Below are 21,458 nucleotides of genomic sequence, written 5' to 3'. Positions count from 1 at the left end.
TGAAAATTGGTTGTATGTGCCTTTTTTGAAGTTTTTTTGATATTTGGATTTTAAAGTTTGAAATTTTATACATTAGTTCTGAGTAATGTTTTAACTTTATTAAATACTTAGATAGAACTACCTATTTATTAAACAGTAGTCATAAATTAAACATTAATCATTCTATAACAATAAATATAACAAAGAATCCCATGTAGAACCTTTTGAGTTAAAAAAAAACACTACACTATAATTCATTTTTTGAGAATGATAGAGTTTTAATGTCTTTTTTATATGTATATGTGTTGCTTACACCCTTATAACTCAAAACCTTGTTTAACTTGGCATGTAAAACCAACAAATTGTCAGTGTATCCTTTGAATGGAGTGATGATATGACCAAGCTAAAATTCTTTTACTACATTATACCACTCTTAAGTCAAATCCACAAAAAACATATTATTCTTGGAAATATATATGTATATTGATGTATATTGATATATGTATATTTATACATATTTTAATGTAATTGAATAACTACTCTTGTATCAAAAAGTTTAGATACATGAGTTTGGAAGTTAACCACAAACTAACCAGTAGAGCTACAGAAACAAGAGTTACATTAAAATTTAGCTTGTTTATTTCTACGTTTTGATATAATAAGACAAATAATTTACAGGCACTAACTTCCAATATTTATGTCAAAAATAGGTAAAAAGGTTTGGTTTTTAGCTGCAATTTTCAAAATTTACAATTTGAAAACTTGCTATGCCACTAAGGCAATATTTTAATAAAAGATAGACACAAGTGTACTGTTTGTGAGTATGCCATTTTAGAATTTTCAAATGATATTAAAAAATTTGTTATTACATTATCATCTTAATTTTTGTTCTTAACCGGGCGGCATAGAATAAAAAATTTACTTTACAAAAATAATTTTGCATTGATCAGGTTACGAGCTCTAAAAGCCAATATTTCAGCCATGTATTTTGTAAACCACTATTTAAAACATTTAATTTTACAGATTTAACTGATCAGGTTTTGTTAATTTCCTGTAGTTGTCATCTACTTGTTTGAACACGCATACAACCAGAATTGCCATGGAGGTGTTGGCAGGGAAAAAGCACTGTCGCTGTGTAGTAAGTCAATGATATTCTAATTCCTTGGGTGATTCGAGACCGTTATTTAACAATGATTGACATTTATATAGATAAACATCTTTTGATATTCTTTTATTTGAGAATTTAAGCAAAAATAAGTTACAGAAATTTATCTAAAGATGAAAAAATTTGGTGCTTGATGAGGTTTGAGTCCACATCTCTCAATTTCTGGTGGAATCCTGTTATACTTGAACTACAGACCATTGAATTTTCACTGTCTAATATTTCTCGTTAGGGATTATAAAGCCATATTACATGAAAACAGAGGTGAAAGAACTACTTTATCGCCACTTGGTAGGCAATGATATTTTAATTCCATATACAAGGTGATTGAAAAGTCTGGGTACGGCTTAATATTTTATAAACCATAGCAGATAACATCTATAAACTTTGCACAGTGTCATATGGCCTTGTACAGTATTTTTCCTTGCTATTACCATGACATGCCAACCATGGGGGGACGGCCCACAGAGGAAAACATGGAAATCTTAAATTAAAGCATGGGTCGAGTGATACCTCATTTTAAAGAGATCACTTAGTAGAGTTGAATGCCGCAAACTGCATCTTAAATGGTTTATGCAATCAGAAATGGCGGGTTGTTTTAGGTACACATTGTGAAGTACATTATGCGCTGCCATTTCTGACTGGATCGTTGTATTCTGATGCTGTAGGCGGCGTTTCACTCTACTAACCTATGGTTTCACTGATTAGTATTTATAAAAAATAACAAAAAAAATGTTATTCAAATTAAGTGGTAAGTTAACTATTTCACCAACAAAGAACAATGGTAGAACTTAAGTATTGATATTATCCTCTTTAACATTTTTAAATGTTAAACTAATTTATTCAACCCTCCGGCTGATAATAAGAAACTCCCAGAACGATAAGCTAGAATTAGCCCTTGTGTAGCATATTTTTAAGAAATTTACTAAAAATATTTAATAAATTAAAAGGTATAAGTGTTATATATCATTTTTTTGTTATTAACCATAGAATAATCTACAGTAATAAAAGTATTCACTTACTTTAGCATATTTTTTTTTATTTACACATAAAACTAAAAATGTTAATTAAAAGAAATATTTTTTCAAAGTTTCAAGCTTTGTAGCTTTGTTACTTATAAATATATCAAGACACTCCAAATGTAAGAATTATACACCATATTATAATGAAAATCTTTATGACATATATACACATATTTACAACACAAAACATGTTTTCTTTCAAAAACTGAAAAAAATGCACAACTGCTTTTTTTAGTCATCTTCACTAGAGTAGGTCCTCTTCCTCCTCCCTGAATGTGTAGGCCTAGTGAAGTGCTCCAACTTATGGTAACACGTAGGGTGAATACCACAGTTACAACTGGGACTCCAGAAAACACTTTTCTTCTTCCTTTTTACACCGGGATCATCAGCGCAAACAACACAAATTCTTTCATTTTTACCAGGTAAATGCGCAAGTAAATGGCTTCCATCCCCCATTTCATTTGGATTGAGTGTTGCATCTTCCTGGCTAGTTAAATTTGATATTATGCTGTCTACAAAGTCTTCTCTAGACATAGGAGAATCAGTATTTCTGTGGTATAATATATATGAATCAAATACCGAAATGCCGAACAGTGCGCCACGCCCGCGATGAGTCACCAGTTGCGTTGCCGGTCAGCCGCCGCGTGCCAAGCGGCCTATGGTTTGAAAACAGCTGACAACGAGTAATAATACGAACGTAAACTATATAAAATGAATTGTTAAATATGAGCATAGAAAATCAACTGGTGTAAATTACTTTTGTATAACCTTTGGAAAGTTGACCGACGGCTGTGCCGTCTTTATCAGTTCACAAGCGGTATAAATAGACGGCTGTGCCGTCGGTCATCAGTCGGAGGGTTAAGAGGAACTTGGATGTTTACTATTGTAAAAGTTTCCATTCATGGATGATGTCACTTTCTAATGTATTATCACTTAGTGAATAAAATGCATTGCTAGTGTGTAACTAAGTTAATTCATAAACATAAATACGACAAACTTATTTTAGTTTTGTTTATTGTGTTATAAATTTATGACATAATTTGCTAATTAAAAAAAAGTCAGTGAAAACACATCGGTTAGTAGAGTGAAACGCCGCCAACCGCATCAGAATACGACGATCCAGTCAGAAATGGCAGCGCATAATGTACTTCACAATGTGTACCTAAAACAACCCGCCATTTCTGATTGGATAAACCTTTTGAGATGCGGTTTGCGGCATTCAACTCTACTAAAAGAGCTCTTTAAAATGAGGTATCACTCGACCCATGCTTTAATTTAAGATTTCCATGTTTTCCTCTGTGGGCCGTCCCCCCATGGTTGGCATGTCATGGTAATAGCAAGGAAAAATAGTTTACAAGGCCATATGACACTGTGCAAAGTTTATAGATGTTATCTGCTATGGTTTGTAAAATATTAAGCCGTACCCAAACTTTTCAAACACCTTGTATAAATAAACACCACACCTCGTGCGGCCACTCTCAGACTGCAGCCCTAGGCTGAGCCCAGTCGGCCTAATGGTAAATCTGGTACTGATCTCAAGGAATTGATGTTACAACTATATCTAAAAATAACCATATCCAACCAGTGTAAAAAGCCAACACATGTTATCAACTACAAAGAAGTTATTTGTATGGGAGAGGCTTTTCCCACGGGCTTGAACTTCACTAATCATAAAACCAATAGTAGATTAGTTCTTTTATTGTAAATATCCTCTATGTGTTGTACAATGTGTAGGACGTGGTAATGACTCAGAATGTTTAGTCCACTATAATTTTGATAACAACATTTAACACACACACATATTTTGTACTGTTACGCACTACAATAATATGCTAAATTCTGTTTAAATATTTTCTTATCTCTCCACTACTAATGTATTTTATTAAAACATATTTCAATGTTGTTTGATTCATTGGTTAAATTAATAATACAAGGTTATACTATACTTAAGAAAATAATCAGGGTTTGAAAATGTTTGATTTTGTTTAATTTAACTGTGTCCCGCACTACAAGCAAATTAAAATCATGCTAACTGTAAGCATAATGCCAAAATCATCTCTGCTAGATTAAAAAATAATACACTGAAGTGTCTTGAAATTGAACATATTTACATGTTTTAATATTAGTGAAGGGATGTGATACTCCTAATATCAAACACTAAACCACTTACAGGCAAAGTGTTGAGCGTTAATAAATGTAATATTAATAAAACAATCAACACTAAAAAAATATCAATTAAACTAAAACATGGTACCAAACAGTTTGCCAAATTAAGAGAGCATTGAGTAAAATTGTTAATGAACAAAGAATTCATTGGCTAGTTGGTAAATGTTTACCTAACTATAAAATTCACAAACAAAACTTAAAATAGATGGTAATTTGATACAAATGTTTTCTATTGTATTAGAAACAGGTGAGACCACTCAAATCTGTCAACTAAATTTTTAAACCAAACCCAAAGAAATCATATTTTATTTAACTTTTTTTTATTAATTATCTATTAAAAATAATAAAAATATTCCTAGTTATGCCTTTCAACGATAACTCTTTGAACAAAAACTATTTACAGTAGTAGTAGTAGTTAAACTCACCAGTGCATCATCGTTGTCAGAGTTGCCCGATCCGTTCAGACAGATGCTCACGGGCTTGTGGTTGTTGTTGTTGACAACATTGTCATAAGCTGAAACCCTGGAGCCGTTGTTGGAGTCAGAGCTACTGTTTGGGTCGCCTCCTTTGTGACTGTGAGAAAGGTTAGGTGACAGTCGCAATTCTGGAAACCTGTTAACATCAGATAAACTTAATTTGAGTTACACCTACTACATTTCCAGTTTTTTGACACTATAGACTGATTACTTACGACAGCTAATTTAAAATTAGGTAATTAATTATTTTTTAAAGAAATGGCACCAGCTAAACTACTAATCAGGACAAAAGGAACAATGAGTTTAGAAGATTTAAGGCACACATGGACTTACACTGAAATCTTCTTAGGTATACCAATAGTGATGAATACTAATTGATTTAAATGCAAAAACAGCAAATAGTAACAAAGTCATTTGTTTAGAATTTGCAACAAACAGGCTGTCCATTTGACTGACACTCTTTTCTGATTCCCCATGCCTATTAATTTAAATGCCAAAATGTATTCAGTGTATTTAGAAAAAAATGAATGTATTTGACATATTAACTGATTATTTCAACCAGAACTGAATTAGTCTGTGCCACATCCAGCAGGAACTTTCGTGTAATGATCACACATTAAAAGCAATAATGAAATCATTATTTACTATTTCTAATCAAACTACAGTTAGTCCTATCGTTAAACCTCAGAAATAACTGAACTAGTGTTGGACCTCAGCACACTTCGTCTGTATGAATGATTTACCTCTTGTGTAACCAATACAATCAAAGGTTCTACTTCTCCTTAATGATACAGGCTATCTATCTGCTTATCAGATACTTCGAGGTTTAGGACTCCAAAGGAATTTCTAGAAAAATCAGTCGACTTAAAATTTGACACACCAGAAGACTTGTGGTTGTCAGTTGGTCTAATACCTTGTTTAAGATTGACTAAATTGTTGACCCCCCTCTTAAGTATTAAAAGACACAAAGATCGCACCAACTCATCAGCTTACCTCTGGGAAATGATCTCCTGGATCGTGATGCCTCGGTAGCCAGGACTGTTGGACTCGGAGTCCTCAGCCTGTTGTTCAAGAGAGGGAAACCTCCTCTCCATGATAAACCCTTCCTCAACACTTTCCTGATCAGATCCTGCCTCGTCTTCATTTCCTGCAACACAACATGGAGAACCTTAAATACCACACTTACATTCATCGTAATTAAGGTAGTAACCATCCTTTTAGTACCATAGTGAATATACAATATTTTATACATAAACTATGCCTTCTCCATAGTGTGTCACTGTACGTCTCCATAATTTGACTGAATTGGTGCATACAATAATACAAATTTAATGGTGTTTCAGAAATAAGAGTCAGAACTTAACAAGCAACGTTCATTTTGTTGTGTTAGTATGTACAATAGTTTTCAGGAAAATTTAAAATAGAGCTTTCAATTATAATGAATGTATTAAAAGCTTTAAAATATTTAGTCTTAAAATCAGCTTATTTTTGTTAGAGCACAAAATTCAACTTAAAGTGCTAATAGCTCTTGAAATTAATCTCTTCATCAAGTGAGAAAATAATTACGTTTAAAAAAGAAAGAAAAAGAAGACAATGAAAGTGGGTCAAACGTACCCGAAACCTACTTGGAGTCAAAACGGGAGTCAAATGAACCTCAGTGTTACAGGATGCAGGTTACAAGCACAAATTTCACTTTCACCTGCACTTGTGTGACATGTGATGGTGCTCTTGAATTCTTGTGCTCGTGACTTATGCTGTACTAATTATTTTCTCACCTGATGAAGAGGATAGATTTCAATTCTCGAAACCTTGTGCTATACACATAACAATGGCAAATGTCTGAAATCCTATTATGCTGTCAAACCTTCCATTGTCAATAACAAACTTCAAACAAAGAATTAAAGAGCTAACTGTATTGGTGCAACCTTGAGTTTTCCAATTAGAACCAATGTTAAATTATAGACTACTCCTTTATTTTTGGTCATAGAACTTTGATTTTTATGGAGCAAATATCGAGGTTGTTTCAGTACAGTGTCTTAGTCAAAGTGATAAAAAAAATTGAAAGCGATATTCAGTATGAAATACACAATGTTGAGGGACGACCTACCAATGAACTCCCAGCTGGAATCCACAGTCCAGGAAGTGTCATGGAAAGACTTGCCTGCTGCTCGGAAGCCCACCCTAGGCGGCTGCACGGGCTTGGCTCTGCCCTTGTGTCGGGAGTGGCGGAGGTGAGCTAGGTTGTCCACTGACGAGGACAGACCGTTGCCACTGGTGCACAGCTCCTCCTACAACATGGCAGTCAGACGATGTAGGAATTTGTCAAAACATATTAAAATTATCAAAAAATGTATGAGATTACGTATAGACTATTTCAAGAATCAAGATGTTTATTGTCATCCCACATATACAATGTATTGACAGTGTCAAAGGTGTACCTTTGTCTGTAAAAATACAATAAACCTACAGACTACAAAGCACATAATTCCTAGGCTTATGCTTACTGTAGGCTTATTGTAGGTTATTTGCCCATAACTTTTGCTAGAAACGCTGTAGAGATGCTTTATTCATGTCATTGTGTTTTTATTGAATATACCTTTAAAACGACATGTCACAAGATAGGGGCTGCAATTTGAAAACTTAAAGATACTTCAAAAGGGGAGTGGGGACACACTTTTTGACACTTTTTGTTAAAAAAGGTCTTTTAATAACTAAGGTGAAGATTTTACATCAATATATCAATCTGTTTTGAATATATCCAGGTGTATCAGAACTTATTTACACCCTGTATATATATATATATAAAATATCAGTATAGAAATTTTCTTCTAAGAGACAATTGTACCATAATCTTCAGGTTTTTAACTTATTATTCAAAATGTTTAAATCCACTACTTAATTTTTAAGCAGCAAAACTATCTATATGACACCTTATTATTTCAATGTGGCTACACGTAACTGGGAATTATCACACTGCCATCAGAATGAGATAAAATAAAGGATTTTATCAAAATTTACTATAATGATCAATACAATTTTTAGCACTAAGCAAAGAAGCAAACATTTTTTATTTCATAAATGTAATATTAAGTTTTTAATTACAAACAATAAAAATGTAATACCTTAGAAAATTTTTTCATAGTTTAATTAAGTACTCGATGTTAACTGCCCTGTAGAGGATAAAACGCAACTAAATAGCTACAGTTAATCTCTAACATTTTGCGGTAATATTAAGAAACATTGTACAGAGGAAATTTGTTGTGTTTATTGCAACATTAGAATGATTTTAATTTAGACTTGTAAATTTAATTAATTGGCCAGAAATCTACTCCTTTTTACGACACATTGTAATCAAATAATAAAGTCTAACATTATAACACACTGATAGGTTCACCCACCTTAGAGTCTATCCTCTGGAGGCCCGAGGTGGGGGTAGGGGTGGGCCACTGTATCAAGGTTGCAGGGTCTGAGTGGCGGTGGGTCTTGGCAGTGTGGACCCTGCCCTGGCGTCGCTGCACCTTGAGTAGTGCCGCCTGTCTGATAGCATCAGCCGGCTCTGCGTAAAACGGACTCCCTTGCTTTCCATTGCTCTGAAAAATACAAATATTCATTATAAACTATCTACAACAATTACAATTACTGTAAAAATATAATGTTATTATAAAATAATTATAGAAAGATAATCAAATAATACTAGAAAATCCTCACTATTTTCTTACTGATATGCCTTTTCAAGATTTTTTAGGTCATGTACTAGCTTACAGATTTTTGAACTTCTCAACACATAGTTCAAGACATAAAATTTGTTCACCATTGAACATTTTAGTAGAGATCCCATTAAGTGTACAGTGGTATAAGGTCTGGTTAATAAAATATTTAGACTGATTTTCCTAATAACTAAATAATAGTGTAGGCCTCAAGGGCAAACACTACACTGCAATCACGTGACATTTCTCCTCTTCATTACTACCAGCTGATCATAGGTTGGGCAATGGACTCTGTTTGCGTTATCAGTTTCCCATCAGAAAAATGCTTAGTATTTTCAAAAAGTAATGAATTTAACGTGAAACTTGGAAAATCCACCATATTAAAAAAAAGAATGGTAATGACTGTTTGACTCGTAATTAAGTGTTTGAATACTTTAAGCGGTTCTGTAAGAAGCAAGGAAGAAAAAGACCGTTGGATATTTAAATCTTATCTGCGCTTTGTAAATGAAAAAAAAAAAAAAAAAAAAGAAAACGACTTGGGTTGTGGAAAAACAAGTCAAAATTCTTTTACCAGACCAATGCCTATACTTTACTTCTTGTATCGTCGATTTTGACTCACAAAGATCTGAGGTTTGTTAATGAATCTTCTCAAGAATGAAATTCCAAAGCAATATCTAAAACAGCCTCTTAATTCCTGTTATTCCGTTACAAATTCTCAGACTAAATGTATCATAAATATTTACAATCAATATTAGAGCCAGTATAATGAACAAAACTTACAGAAGGCTGTGAGTCCACAGGTGTCTTCAGTTCGTTGGAAGATGTGACTGTTGGGGAGATGGGGGATGCGGTATTGACACTGAGACCCAGTCGGTTACGAGGAAGGGGTGCAGTGGAGGGGGTGGAGGCAGTGGCTGGTGTAGGAGTAGGGGCAGGGGTGGTGGCAGGAGTGCTGGCAGGGGTAGTGGTGGGTACTCGCTCCAATATGTCAGGGACCGGGGCTCTACTCTCGTCCGGGGAAGAGAACGGAGATCGGACAGGTTTGAACGTGCTCATTGACTCGGGTCCCCAGATGTCCTCGTAGTCACTCACCTTGTGACAGTGAAAGTAGTTCATTAGTATAACAAAGCTTTTAAATTACATTCATTCTGGTATATGGTCCTAAAACTTAACAACTTGTACCATGTAGAATTTGCAACAGACTGAATTTATAAGTAGTAAGGTCTGTATGTACTTTTTTAATTGGTAACATTGTCCACTTTACATAGAATCAATTAAGGCGATTATCTGGAATGTGTCTATACAAAGTTTCGGATTATCCAAAGTACATTATAAGAATTAAATTTGGTCATAATTCAGTTATTTATGGTATGAATCCGTTTTAAAACAGAAAGATAACTCAACTAGAACTTTATATGAACTTTTATGTACATTAATATAGTACTAAATATCAATAGAAAATGTCTTTTGTGAATGAGTGCTCAGCTTTTAGAGGCTATATTCTATGTTGGCCAAAGCGATGTATCTGAGCAATACTACTACATTTTAACAAAATAAATGTGTGTTATAAGACTTTTAACAAAACAAAGTTGAGTTTGTGGTTCATACTAATGTACTTGCCTTATTTCCATTTGAAATTTATTACATTTATTATGCCAACCCTTACTGCAGATTAGTGTTTAATGGCAGTCTGCCTTATCTGAAATAGACCTGATCTCATCGGGTTTGGATACTCGCATATCTATTGTATTTATAAATAGTACATTATTTTGATACTGATATTAAGTTCATAAATTTGTTTATAAAAGTGCTTCATACCCAGACCACTTCGATATGACTCAGTGAACAAACTTTCTGAAATTCATTGACTAAATGTGTGTATTTACGTGCATGATTTTATACAATTACACACAGTTCAACTCCAATTACAAAAATTTAAATAAAAATAAAGAAATACTTTTTTAATGACATTCACACAGTCCACTTGAGTGTCTAGTCAAGTGCGTCAACATATGGCTACCAACATCTAACTCGTACACTCCCTTGAGAATACAAAATACTTCCGATTGCCACTAAACATACAAAGTAAAAACTTAATGTGTATTTCATGAACTACACTATCTTTCATTTAATAATTCTAATAATTTCTTTATTCTGTTATGGAAGACAATAGGTGAGTGTTGCCAGTAAATTCAGTGATTGTATGAACCTTTCAGAGCAGTTGTTATTGTTACCTTATCTGCGACAGAACTCCTGTAGTAGACGGTGGGTGACTCGAGGATATCAGATTCCTGGTAATGCCTGGACTCCTTGTGTCGCTTGCTGCGGCGGTGGGGTGGGCGGGAGTGTGTGGCGGGCTCGGACTGAGTAGGGGAAGTCACTGATGATGGCGGGGACAACACGGGAGGGGAGGTCAACTGTGACCTAGGCGCAGGCTCTGGAGCCTCGAGCGTAGAGCAGCTACTTAGTGACGGAAAACTCTCTGGCTCCAAGCTCATTATCTTTGGCGTAACCTAAGCAGAAAATGTGTATGAAAAATCATTTAACTGTTTGCATGCACTAATGAATTATTAGAAGCAAAACAGATTGTAACAATTTAATAATACTTTTCTACTGAATTTCAAAGATTCAGTTTTCGGGTGCTAATGGAGATTGAGAACTCTGACTCACCTGAACGCACGACACTTCAACGTGAGGTGGAGGCGTTGTTTCTTGGCTCATTGAGAAAGTGACAGTGGTCGTCACCGTGAAATTCTGTTGATGTGAAGAGGGCTTGGCCCACCGTGGTGGGGGAGGGGGTGGAGTCTTGCTGGACAGAGCTACCAACTGTTGTAATGGTGAGTTGCTGCTTGACCGCCTCTCCGTATGACCTGTGTAACATACCATAACTCCTTATTAGTCAAATTAACAATTAACATTTCACAAAACTCAAGTCAAATTTTATCTCTATGTTTTATAATTACCTTAAAATATCAAAATTATCATAACAGGACCATTTATACTCCAACAAACAGCCAAACATAATAAAATCCACTGTAAATCTCAAGAACTAGCATGCTGCAACGTGTACATCCATCAGGTTACTTTATATAACTGCCTGGGAACTAGCAATAACATCAGCAATATCAGAGTAAACATGTTGCTGATAACTGATATACGGTACTGATAAACAAGCTAGCAAGTCACCAAGCTTGTAAAACAATTAGATCTGCATTCTTTCCTTCTATTTTTAAATCTGATAGCGAACCTAAAGCGACACCTAGTTGTTTACACTTGTGTTAACAAACTTCAAAAGTGCTATCTAATACTGAGTGAGAAATAATATTGAGTTTAATAAGCCATTAAGAGGCATTTGTATTACTCTCATAAAATTATAATAGTAGCATATAATATTATTACAGAACTTGACAAATGAAATCACTGGACTATTATATTAATGGTACAGTGTACTTCATGTAAATAGTATGTTTGAATGAGATTTCTTGTGGTTTGTGTATGACCAAACAATTTTAGTGAGTAAAAATTTGACTTTTGCCATTTGTTATAAAATGTTCCGGCAATAAAAATGTGATTTGATTGGGGTATATTACAATAATTCATTCCTAATTATTTAAAATTTATTTAAAAAAATTTGAAATCATTCCAAATTTTATGATCCAGTATTTATAGCAAACCCTTTTTCTTAAAATAAACTGGTTCATTATTTTCACTTACATTTCTTTTTTTGGTAGAAATTATACGCTTTAAACACTGTTTTGGCAGTTGAAAGTTCCTTAAATAGTAGGTAATTTCTTTTGGTATTTTGTACATATATTTAAAAAATACATATCCACTATAAGCCCCATTTATTATACACTATTTTCTCACAAGAACTTGTAAATCATTATTGTCCATAAAAAACTATTATGTAATAAAAATGGCCAAAATATAAGTTAACCAAAATTATGTAGTTACAAAGAATTTAATGTGTTTTGTTTGTTATATGCAATACACAATATAAACTTGTGTAGAAAATATTATGGTATGCACTATTAAAAGTATGTTTATTATCATTATCTAGAATGAGTTAAACTAATTACAACACTGCACTATAGCATTAACAAGATACGCTTACTAAACACATAGATTTTTCTTCATAAATCATATAAACTTATTATTAAAACACTGTAACGTAATATAATACATAAAATAAAGCCACTGTAAAGTAGAGAAATATCTTTTGTAAAATAATTAATTCTACGATTGAAACAAAACACCTAATTGTGATAAAGATGGCTGAGTAATTTTCAACTGATCATAACATTTTTTACATATCTGTTACCAATTTATTTAGTTTAATTACCTGTTTGATGTATATAATTTTGAATATGCTTTTCTGGGCTATTTAGCGTAATTTTAAAACTGTTGGTGCCATTATATTGTATATGTACTTTTAATTAATAAAAAGCTTTTGATTGATTAAAAAAATAAAAAAAAATACTCTCTCTATCTGATTTAATTGGTATATGAATCGAGGTGCCCGTATTGTATCACATACTATACCACATATAAAAACGGGTAAAGTTCACATCGAAGTCGGTCAATGCTGTTCAGATTGCTCAGATAGGTGAATTCTACTCTGAGGTTTTAAATATGGATTTCAATGCATTCAAAAAATAACTAGTGCATAAATTGTAATTACTAGTATTAGACATAACTCAAAATTTTCTTTTATTTAACTCCAAAAATAATTAGAACCACACTGACAACACAACTAGGATAGAAAGTATATATGGAGACATTGTGAAGACTTAACAAATTAAAATGTACAGTGCTTTGAGAGAGTTAACCTACCTTGAAATTGTCCACGATTAAAAACAAAACATGCAGTTAAGTCTGACTGGGAGGTAATGCTTGCTAACTCCAGCAGGGAAGAGTTACTCGAGAGGAAAATAGTGAGAGAACATTTCCAAAACAATAGTCTAATTAGCACTTTCCAATTACCACAGTTCCCCACCAAACTTTCCTCTAGCAGCAACACTGTCTGGCTCACGTGAGTCATACGGCCTTCACAACTTAATTGTACAGAAATCATTCTCATTCAAGTTTTAAAACTTCGAAACAATCTATTTAAATCTAGTCACAAAACTAAAATACAACAGTGAGAGGAGGTTTCTGGCAAAAGCCTATTTGAAGTCCTTATAGAACATGAGAAACAAAATAAAAAACATTCTGAACACATCATAAAATGGTAAAAGGAATATTCATTTTAGGGCATAACATCAGAAGAAGTACATCACATAATTATGATGAAATAAAAACTGAGCAAAATAAAAACAATTCAGTTACAAAACAAGAAGGAAAATTCAGAATAAATTAATATAAACAGCAAGCATGCACATTCAATTAGACGTAAAATTAAGGTCAGCACTTTCCTTTTTTCAATATTCGAGCAAGAAATTTAAAATTAAATACATTGAAAATGGAAAACACAATTCCGAGTAGAAACACATTATCGGTAGATCTACAAGGAGAAAATAAGTCTTGGCTACAAAAGTCCTGCTTCAAAAATACTAAAATTTGTGTAGTGCAGAGCCTGAAGGGGATCAACTTGTATTATCAAGGCATTTGTGACAAGAGAGAATCGTGTTTCTGAGAATAAGACCACGAAACTCAGTGTACTGCCGAAGTTTATACAGTCAGTACCAAGTGAAACCAGATTCATGTCTAGACCTGCAAGTGAGGTATTGGTTGTTCATTTGAATTCAACTAATTATGATTACTATAGAAGGAAATTTATATTAATTTTTTTTATTTATTTTTATTTATTTAATTAATTATTTATTTATAATATTTATTTATTTATATATATATTTATTTATAATTAATTAATAATTAATTTATTAATTTAAATTTATTTAATTAAGTGTGTTTTGGTACACAGCTTTCAAAATGTCATAAATGTGTATAATTAAAATTTGGTGTTTGATTCAGAAAAGATCAAAATTAGATTTTTGAATGTTTTTAACAAGAATAAGACATTTATAAAAAAATATGGAGCTTGTAAAATAGAATATTCACAGTTGTAATTGAAGCTCAAAAGTAACCTGTAATTCAAAATTTGAGCAACTAATTTGGCATTTAATTAAAATGATAATTAATTTGGATAAGAAATTGTTTAGGGTTAACAAGACCATGCAACATCGACAAAACGAGTCAACCAGGAGCAGAAGCAGAACAGGCACAGAGAGGGTTAGTACAGTATCCATGCAGGGTGAGTGTGTGTTACCTGTGATGTTGGAACAGATGAGGTTGAGAGTGTTGGGAGGAGTAGGCCGTGTGGCCCGTGAGAGGTAACTGACGCTGTTAGTGGTGGGGGAACTACACGTGGGGGAGGTAGGACTACCTGAAAATACATCTCTACTTCAGTTTCTCTACGCCATTGTAGATATTTCAAAACACCACAATTTTCCATCGGAAGATTAGCAATGTTGAATTTGCTAGACCCATCAAGGTCTGCGTTTTTTCATGGCCGCTTAAAACTGGATGTGAAATAAAAACTGAAGTAATCCAGGTAAACAGTTATATTTAACATATTTACTACTGTACATATTAACACATAACAATGGAGAAGTAAACCATTTTTTTTCAGTTATGGTAGATATCACATTGATTTAATATTAGTAGAAGGGCTTTTAGGGAGTTAAGTAGACAATTATAACAAGGAAAAGTTCTAGTTTCAAATACAAAGTTTTGCCAACCATTGACTTTCAGCTTAATTTTCTTGTTTGGAATTAGTGTTTCTGTAACACGCTCAAGCCAATGCGGGAATCTACTCACTCTTTCTTAAAACCCGGCATGGGGATCTAGAGACCTATGCCTTATCACTACCTCAGCCCCACATGGGGCTCTAGAACCCCATGTTTCGTATGCTTTTTATGCTGAGTTTAACCCAGCCATATTTCCAATTAAACCTATCAAATATATCATATGGCATTTTGGAATGGTTTTTTATGCTTTTTACAGTTTTTTGACATATTTAGTGCAAAATACATATTGTTTTAAAAAAAACCATATAAAATTTCGATTGTCGATGAGAACGTGTTAAAGTACTTATAAGGAAGCATGAGCCTTATGCAGAAGCATATTTTTAGTAGTAATTTTGCACTATGTGTGAGCCATAAATGAAATAATTCGTATTCACCAACTGTTTAAAAACTTAAGTCTTAATACACATTAGACATCTTTGATGTAACACAGTTTATACTTTTTATTCCATTCAATATTATTAGTATAACTGTTGTGAAATTCTGAAAAGAGGAAGATTTTCAAAGTTTAATTCCGCTCAATATATGTAAACAATATTTCAGTAATTTATGTGTACATGATGGTTTTTTATTACAACTATTATAATGCAGCCAAATAATTTGATCAGATTAGGTACTATTCTTTATTGTTTCTGATAAAGTAACATGTACACCATTATAATTGCAGTTACTTATTTTTTCTTAAGATTTTATCATACAACTTAAAACAGGCTGTCAATAATTAGCAGTGAACTGACTGCTGCTACTTTTAAGATAAAACAAGCAAAATGCGATGGTTTTTTTGGCAAGTAAGCTACTGAGGCATCTTCTTGCCGAATAGGTAGGGGTAGCGGAGCAATCTGAGGGGCGTTGTGTAGCTATGATTATTGCGCTTCTGGTTATTACGAAGGTCACTACGTCATTCTGAGCACTCTACATTAGTATTCAAAATGGCCACCACAATCGACAATCCCAAAAGTGTAAGTAAAATGCAACCGGCAGTAATTTACTGTGTTTGTGTTCTGTGTATGGAAAAAACATAAAGAGGTATATTGCAGTTTAAATTATTTTCTGACAGGTGAACTAATGTTTACGATGAAAAGGGAAACTGCCATTTTTCAGTGGTTATCGATGATCTTGTCAAACAAATCCATCATAAGGTTAGGAATAACACAAAGGTTCACAATTTTTTACAGCATTTTCCAGTAATCAAGAACTCTAATGTATAAAACTGTGACTGAAAAACTTGGACATTGTATATTTTAAGCCTGATGGGTACCTAAACTCTTGACTGATTAACTCAAAACAAAGAGTACCATGAAGATGGTGACGAATTTCAGTCATTGGTAACGTAACATGGGTTTCTTCTGTCGATTTTGATAAAAAAGACAATCAATGGAGTGGGTCGCAATTCGCTCTGTAAAAATCACCATTTTCATCATTTGGTTATGTGCACAGGCGGCAGAATTTCATTCAACAATTAATGAGAACATGTCCTAGGATATGATAAGAGCTTATATGTCACAATGGTGACTATGTTGAAAAATAGTTTAACTGGAAAGGGTTTAAAAGTTAGCTTAACATTTTATTTATTAAAGCAACATAATTTCCAAACGACCCTTGTATATGAACGTTTTTAATATTTGATGTTGTTCTTCAAACTTCAAATGACTTATTAGTTCTCAAGTAAGTCTTTAATCATAAACTTTGTTTTAAAAAAAATTATAATTTTTAATTATATAATTTTAAAATTAAAATAAAATACTAGTACAATGCATACCATATGTCTTCATTGTACCAGTGTTTTATTTTTACAAAAAGAACCATTACTCCTAAGTAGGAAATATGTACCAATTCTTGATAAATTACAAAATCGAATACATGGAAATAATGTTTTACATTGTACACTACAATACTAATTTTTATTATTATAAGGTGCCATTTAAAAGTAAGGTGTGTTTTTATCTATAAGAACAACATTGTTTAGCTTTTTTACTGTGTGTCATAGCAATGTTGTTGTTAATAAGCCTAATAGATTAAAAGGAATATCTATTAGGTTTAAATAGCTGTAAATAATACATATTACCTTGTAGAGTAATATGCATTACCAACTAATTAAACTATTTGGCGAGTTCTACTATTTACATTACATACATTCAGAGTGAATAACTCACTACACACTATACAAATCACAGTTAGAAATTATAGTTAGTTTCAGTTCACACCATGTAAACTTACACTTACCAGTTATAAACAGTAAGTTTCACAAACAGTTTCCACACAAATCGTAAGCAGAATTTAGTAAAATGGTATATAACAAAACCCACATTCTAAACCCAGTTTCATTCATCAGCTTTGCAATGGTGAACTAGACTCAGGATAAATAAAATTCATACAAATGATTTCCTCTGCAGAGACCACAACCTGACCACAGCTTCCGCATTTGTCTGATAATGCCTCAATTGTAACTGGCACTTCTGTACCCAACTTAGAGACAAAAATAGATTTGGATTTTCTTCTTTTACTTAATGAAATATGATAATACATTGAAGACATGTTATATAAATTGTACTCAATGTTCAATATAATCGCCCTGGCCAATTTGATTTTCAATATAAACATAATATTCAATAATTATTACTAATGTAAAAGAGAAGCAACACGCTTACCTTGAAAACTCCAGTTTGAACAGACAACTGGCAAGCTCTCTACTGGTTAAGAAAGGTTACAGTCCAATATAAAATTTATAGATGTGTGTTTTGTGTGTTTATTTCAAATCAATGGAGACTATAAGGAAGTTTTCAAGGTAAACCTGATTCTCCTTTCCATTAGTAATAATCCTTGACTTTTAGCCCTACTAATTCAAACATATTAATCTCTTATCTTTTCAATCTGGAATTTCTTAATTATTACAGTATTAACCCATGAGAGGTTTACAGTGATTCGTCAGATAAAGGATAAGGACCATTTCGGTCAGCATCAACTTCAATAAGAGTTCTTTGCATTGTGATTCGGATAGTAGAACAATTATTAGACTAAATACTTTTGACATTTGCTAACAATATTTTAATTGTTTCGTGGTAATCTTGCTACAAAAGCTATATAATATTGAGATAACTCGAGTTCAAAATATATTTGTATATTTGTGTTTTGTGTACGTTTAAGCCTATCTGTATGACAAAATTGATTAAATGTAGAGTACGTAATTAACCTTAGGAACGAACAAGATTTTATTACAATTGAAGGCAGGTCTGTATGTAGGTCAGGGTACTCACCGATGTGTTCACTGGAGGCGGGGGAGGGGTTGCCCTTGAAGGTGCTCATGAGACTGGGAGGCTGGCTATGCTCAGGATACAGGGGTGCCAGATTGAGCACGATGGAATCATTACGCAACTCAGGTTCTAGAGTTGGACTTCCTGCAGGGCAGTTGTTGTTGCCTGCAACACCCCACATCATTGCGTAACAGAACAGGTTCTATTGGAATCACCCTTGGTCTGAGTCACAGGTAAAGCCAGTTGCATTGCTTACGATTTTTGATTCAAGTGCCAGCTGTATTGATATCTATTTTTGACAATTCATCTTACACTACTAACTTCCTAATTTTTGTCACAGTCTTACTTTAAAGATATAATTCATACACACCCAAGTATCTTCCAATTTTTAAAGCTCCAGTGTTTGTCCACTATTGGTTATTCAACAAAAACATCTCAAAATATTTTCCATGAAAATGCAATTTTCATTTGGATTTTTCATGAAATACAAACAACTGAAAATAAATATAAACAGGTGCAATTTCTGAAATGAGACAACTTAAAAAATTCTAAAGCTATAACCAGAAGAGTAAAATCGATTCTAGGGTTACATTTTTAACATTTACGATACTGAAAGGATTATATAAGACTTCACTAGCTATAAAACATGCGTTAAATTTCATCATCAATATATTTATCCTTTAAAAATTCACATACACTTGATTGTACAATTAATGTGTAAATATTATCACATTAGATGTACAATCAAACTCGGTCTTACAAAATAACTTGCAACTCAGTTTTTTGTATGTACAACTGCTAAAGATACAGAGATCATAATATATTGAATGCAGCCTGAGACCAGAAAACATTACGTTGCCTACTTCAGCTGCAGTCCGCAGTGCCCCATGATTTGTGACAAAAGCTTGAACGACTTCGCTTTTAGTGATATGAATGTAGCCCTTTTTGTTGTAACCAAAATCTACTATGTTTAGTACTTGGTCCCTCAGGATATTGGTAAAAATAATAATAAAATGGCAGTAAAAATTTGTAATTTTTCACAGGATGCTAATTACTTTTTGCATAATTACTTTGGTTGACATACAGCACAAAATTCCTATCCCTTACGAGATGTTGATACAAAGCTTGGTGGCCATAGGCAATTTTGAATTTAAATCAATAACTTTACAGTGAACAAGTCTTAGGTTTGTTTAGAAGCTGAGTTATTGAGACAATTTAATCGTATTTTAGGTGGCCAATAATATTTAAAACCAGCAATAAACAGTATTGCTGAAACACACTTAAGACTGATATTAATTTATATTTGAAAAGAGGGATTTTACCAGATTAGCTGAAAGTCACACACTTACCTCGTAGATGACCTACACCTATAAATATAAAAATATTGAATATATTATACATTTGAGTTTGGAATTAAAAATCTCTTTTCAATAGTCAATAGTTTTATAAGTTTGCTTCCAAGAAGCAGTCAATCTATAGCAAATACAGTGAATAAACTGTTCTACGAGTATTATTAAAACATTACGTCAATACATATACGAAAGGAAAATATAATAAGACAATTAACAATTCCTTGGACAACGATCGGCAATAAAGGGACAGGAATCAGGCTTATTATATTTACAACGACAACAAAGGCTAAAGGAAGCTTTATTTGGATGTGAAGCCAATTTGCATGAATCACAGAAGAAAGTGAGGAGGGAGCGGTAGTAGCAGTTCACTGCTGCCATTGTGTGCTCAGTGATTCAATTTGAAACAACTCCTCCACCACAAAACCCTCCCTCCCTCCAAGAATACGGCACTTCAGGTTACCACATGTCATTTGTTCCTCTAAACACTTCTGCCTCTGCATCCATCCGCACAATCACTTTGCATTTAGATACATGTTTTTAATAAAGTAGCAATAGATTTTTTACAATATTAATAATATAATGTCTGACTTGCTATGTTTGTTTGTTTCCACACGCTAGTGGAGTATATATATATATAATTATTTCATGGGAGGGGGAAGGTGGGGGGGACTGATATGCTGGGTGTTTAAGGAGGTATAAAATACTCTCCAAAAATAGAGGCTCAGGAATTTTTCTCCGAAAAATTGTAGTGCTTTAGACGTTATACAAGTGTTCTAGCCTAAAAAAAACTACTGAGTGCAATTTTAATGGCTATCTTTCAAAATTTTGGGAGGCTTGAGATCCCTGCGTCCCCCTCTTAATATGCCTATGTTCCACGCCTATGGCATTGCAACGATCATAACACACTTAATGTTTGGTAGATAGCATTTATTTTGAACGGTAATAAACTTTAAAGATAAGGAGATTAAATACATTCTACCAGCTTTTTCTTATTGGAATCAAATGCTTAATTTATGAACAAACACTCCAATAATTAACAAATTTTATTTTTGTAATAATAAAAAATGAAATAAAAAATACAAAAACAACATTTCTTAATTATTGGAGTGTTTTTTCATAAATTAAACAAGGGGTTTAAAGTTGGCTGTATTATTTCATACCTAGATTTGCAAGTTAACCATAAAAATGTAAGGTTTCCAAATTAACAACTACATAAACATATCTTTAATCTATTGAGGAAGCAGTTATTTTAGCCTCAAAAATGCCCAGTGTCAACTATCAAAAATCGTTAAATATGCAAGCGTTTGGATGAAATCTTATTCTTATTCATTAATTTAAATCCTAAAAAATTAGTTTTTATAACAATATAAATAATATTTAACAAAATTTACCTTGGTTATATTTTTTCCATCTGTTCTATTTTTTGTTAATGTGGTTCTTGAAAATGTATGTTGAGGGGGTTGCAAAAATGTTTGTATCACATACATTAATCGAACTAATACTACAATATAGAATTTGAGAAATGTACTGTGTCAGT

At 32.9% G+C, this 21,458-nt stretch overlaps 1 protein-coding gene across 2 annotated transcripts in view; it reads right to left on the bottom strand.

Moving 5' to 3' along the window:
- The window catches only part of LOC124356757 (protein sprint), a 77,589-nt gene that overhangs the window by 31,071 nt on the left and 25,060 nt on the right, over positions 1-21,458 (bottom strand). The window contains exons 6-14 of one of the 2 annotated variants that reach the window (XM_046807942.1): positions 18,573-18,734; positions 14,781-14,897; positions 11,183-11,382; positions 10,747-11,025; positions 9,293-9,604; positions 8,204-8,395; positions 6,913-7,093; positions 5,799-5,952; positions 4,755-4,941 (exon numbers count right to left, since the gene is read on the bottom strand). In XM_046807942.1, coding sequence (XP_046663898.1) covers positions 4,755-4,941; positions 5,799-5,952; positions 6,913-7,093; positions 8,204-8,395; positions 9,293-9,604; positions 10,747-11,025; positions 11,183-11,382; positions 14,781-14,897; positions 18,573-18,734 — 1,784 coding nt within the window. The remainder of the gene's footprint in view (positions 1-4,754; positions 4,942-5,798; positions 5,953-6,912; positions 7,094-8,203; positions 8,396-9,292; positions 9,605-10,746; positions 11,026-11,182; positions 11,383-14,780; positions 14,898-18,572; positions 18,735-21,458) is intronic. The other variant, XM_046807943.1, reaches the window with a different exon arrangement.

The sequence above is a fragment of the Homalodisca vitripennis genome, chromosome 3 (genome assembly GCF_021130785.1).
Source record: "Homalodisca vitripennis isolate AUS2020 chromosome 3, UT_GWSS_2.1, whole genome shotgun sequence".
NCBI lineage: Eukaryota > Metazoa > Arthropoda > Insecta > Hemiptera > Cicadellidae > Homalodisca > Homalodisca vitripennis.
Note: the sequence above shows the minus strand (reverse complement) of the source record. Positions and strands in the feature narration are given on the sequence as shown.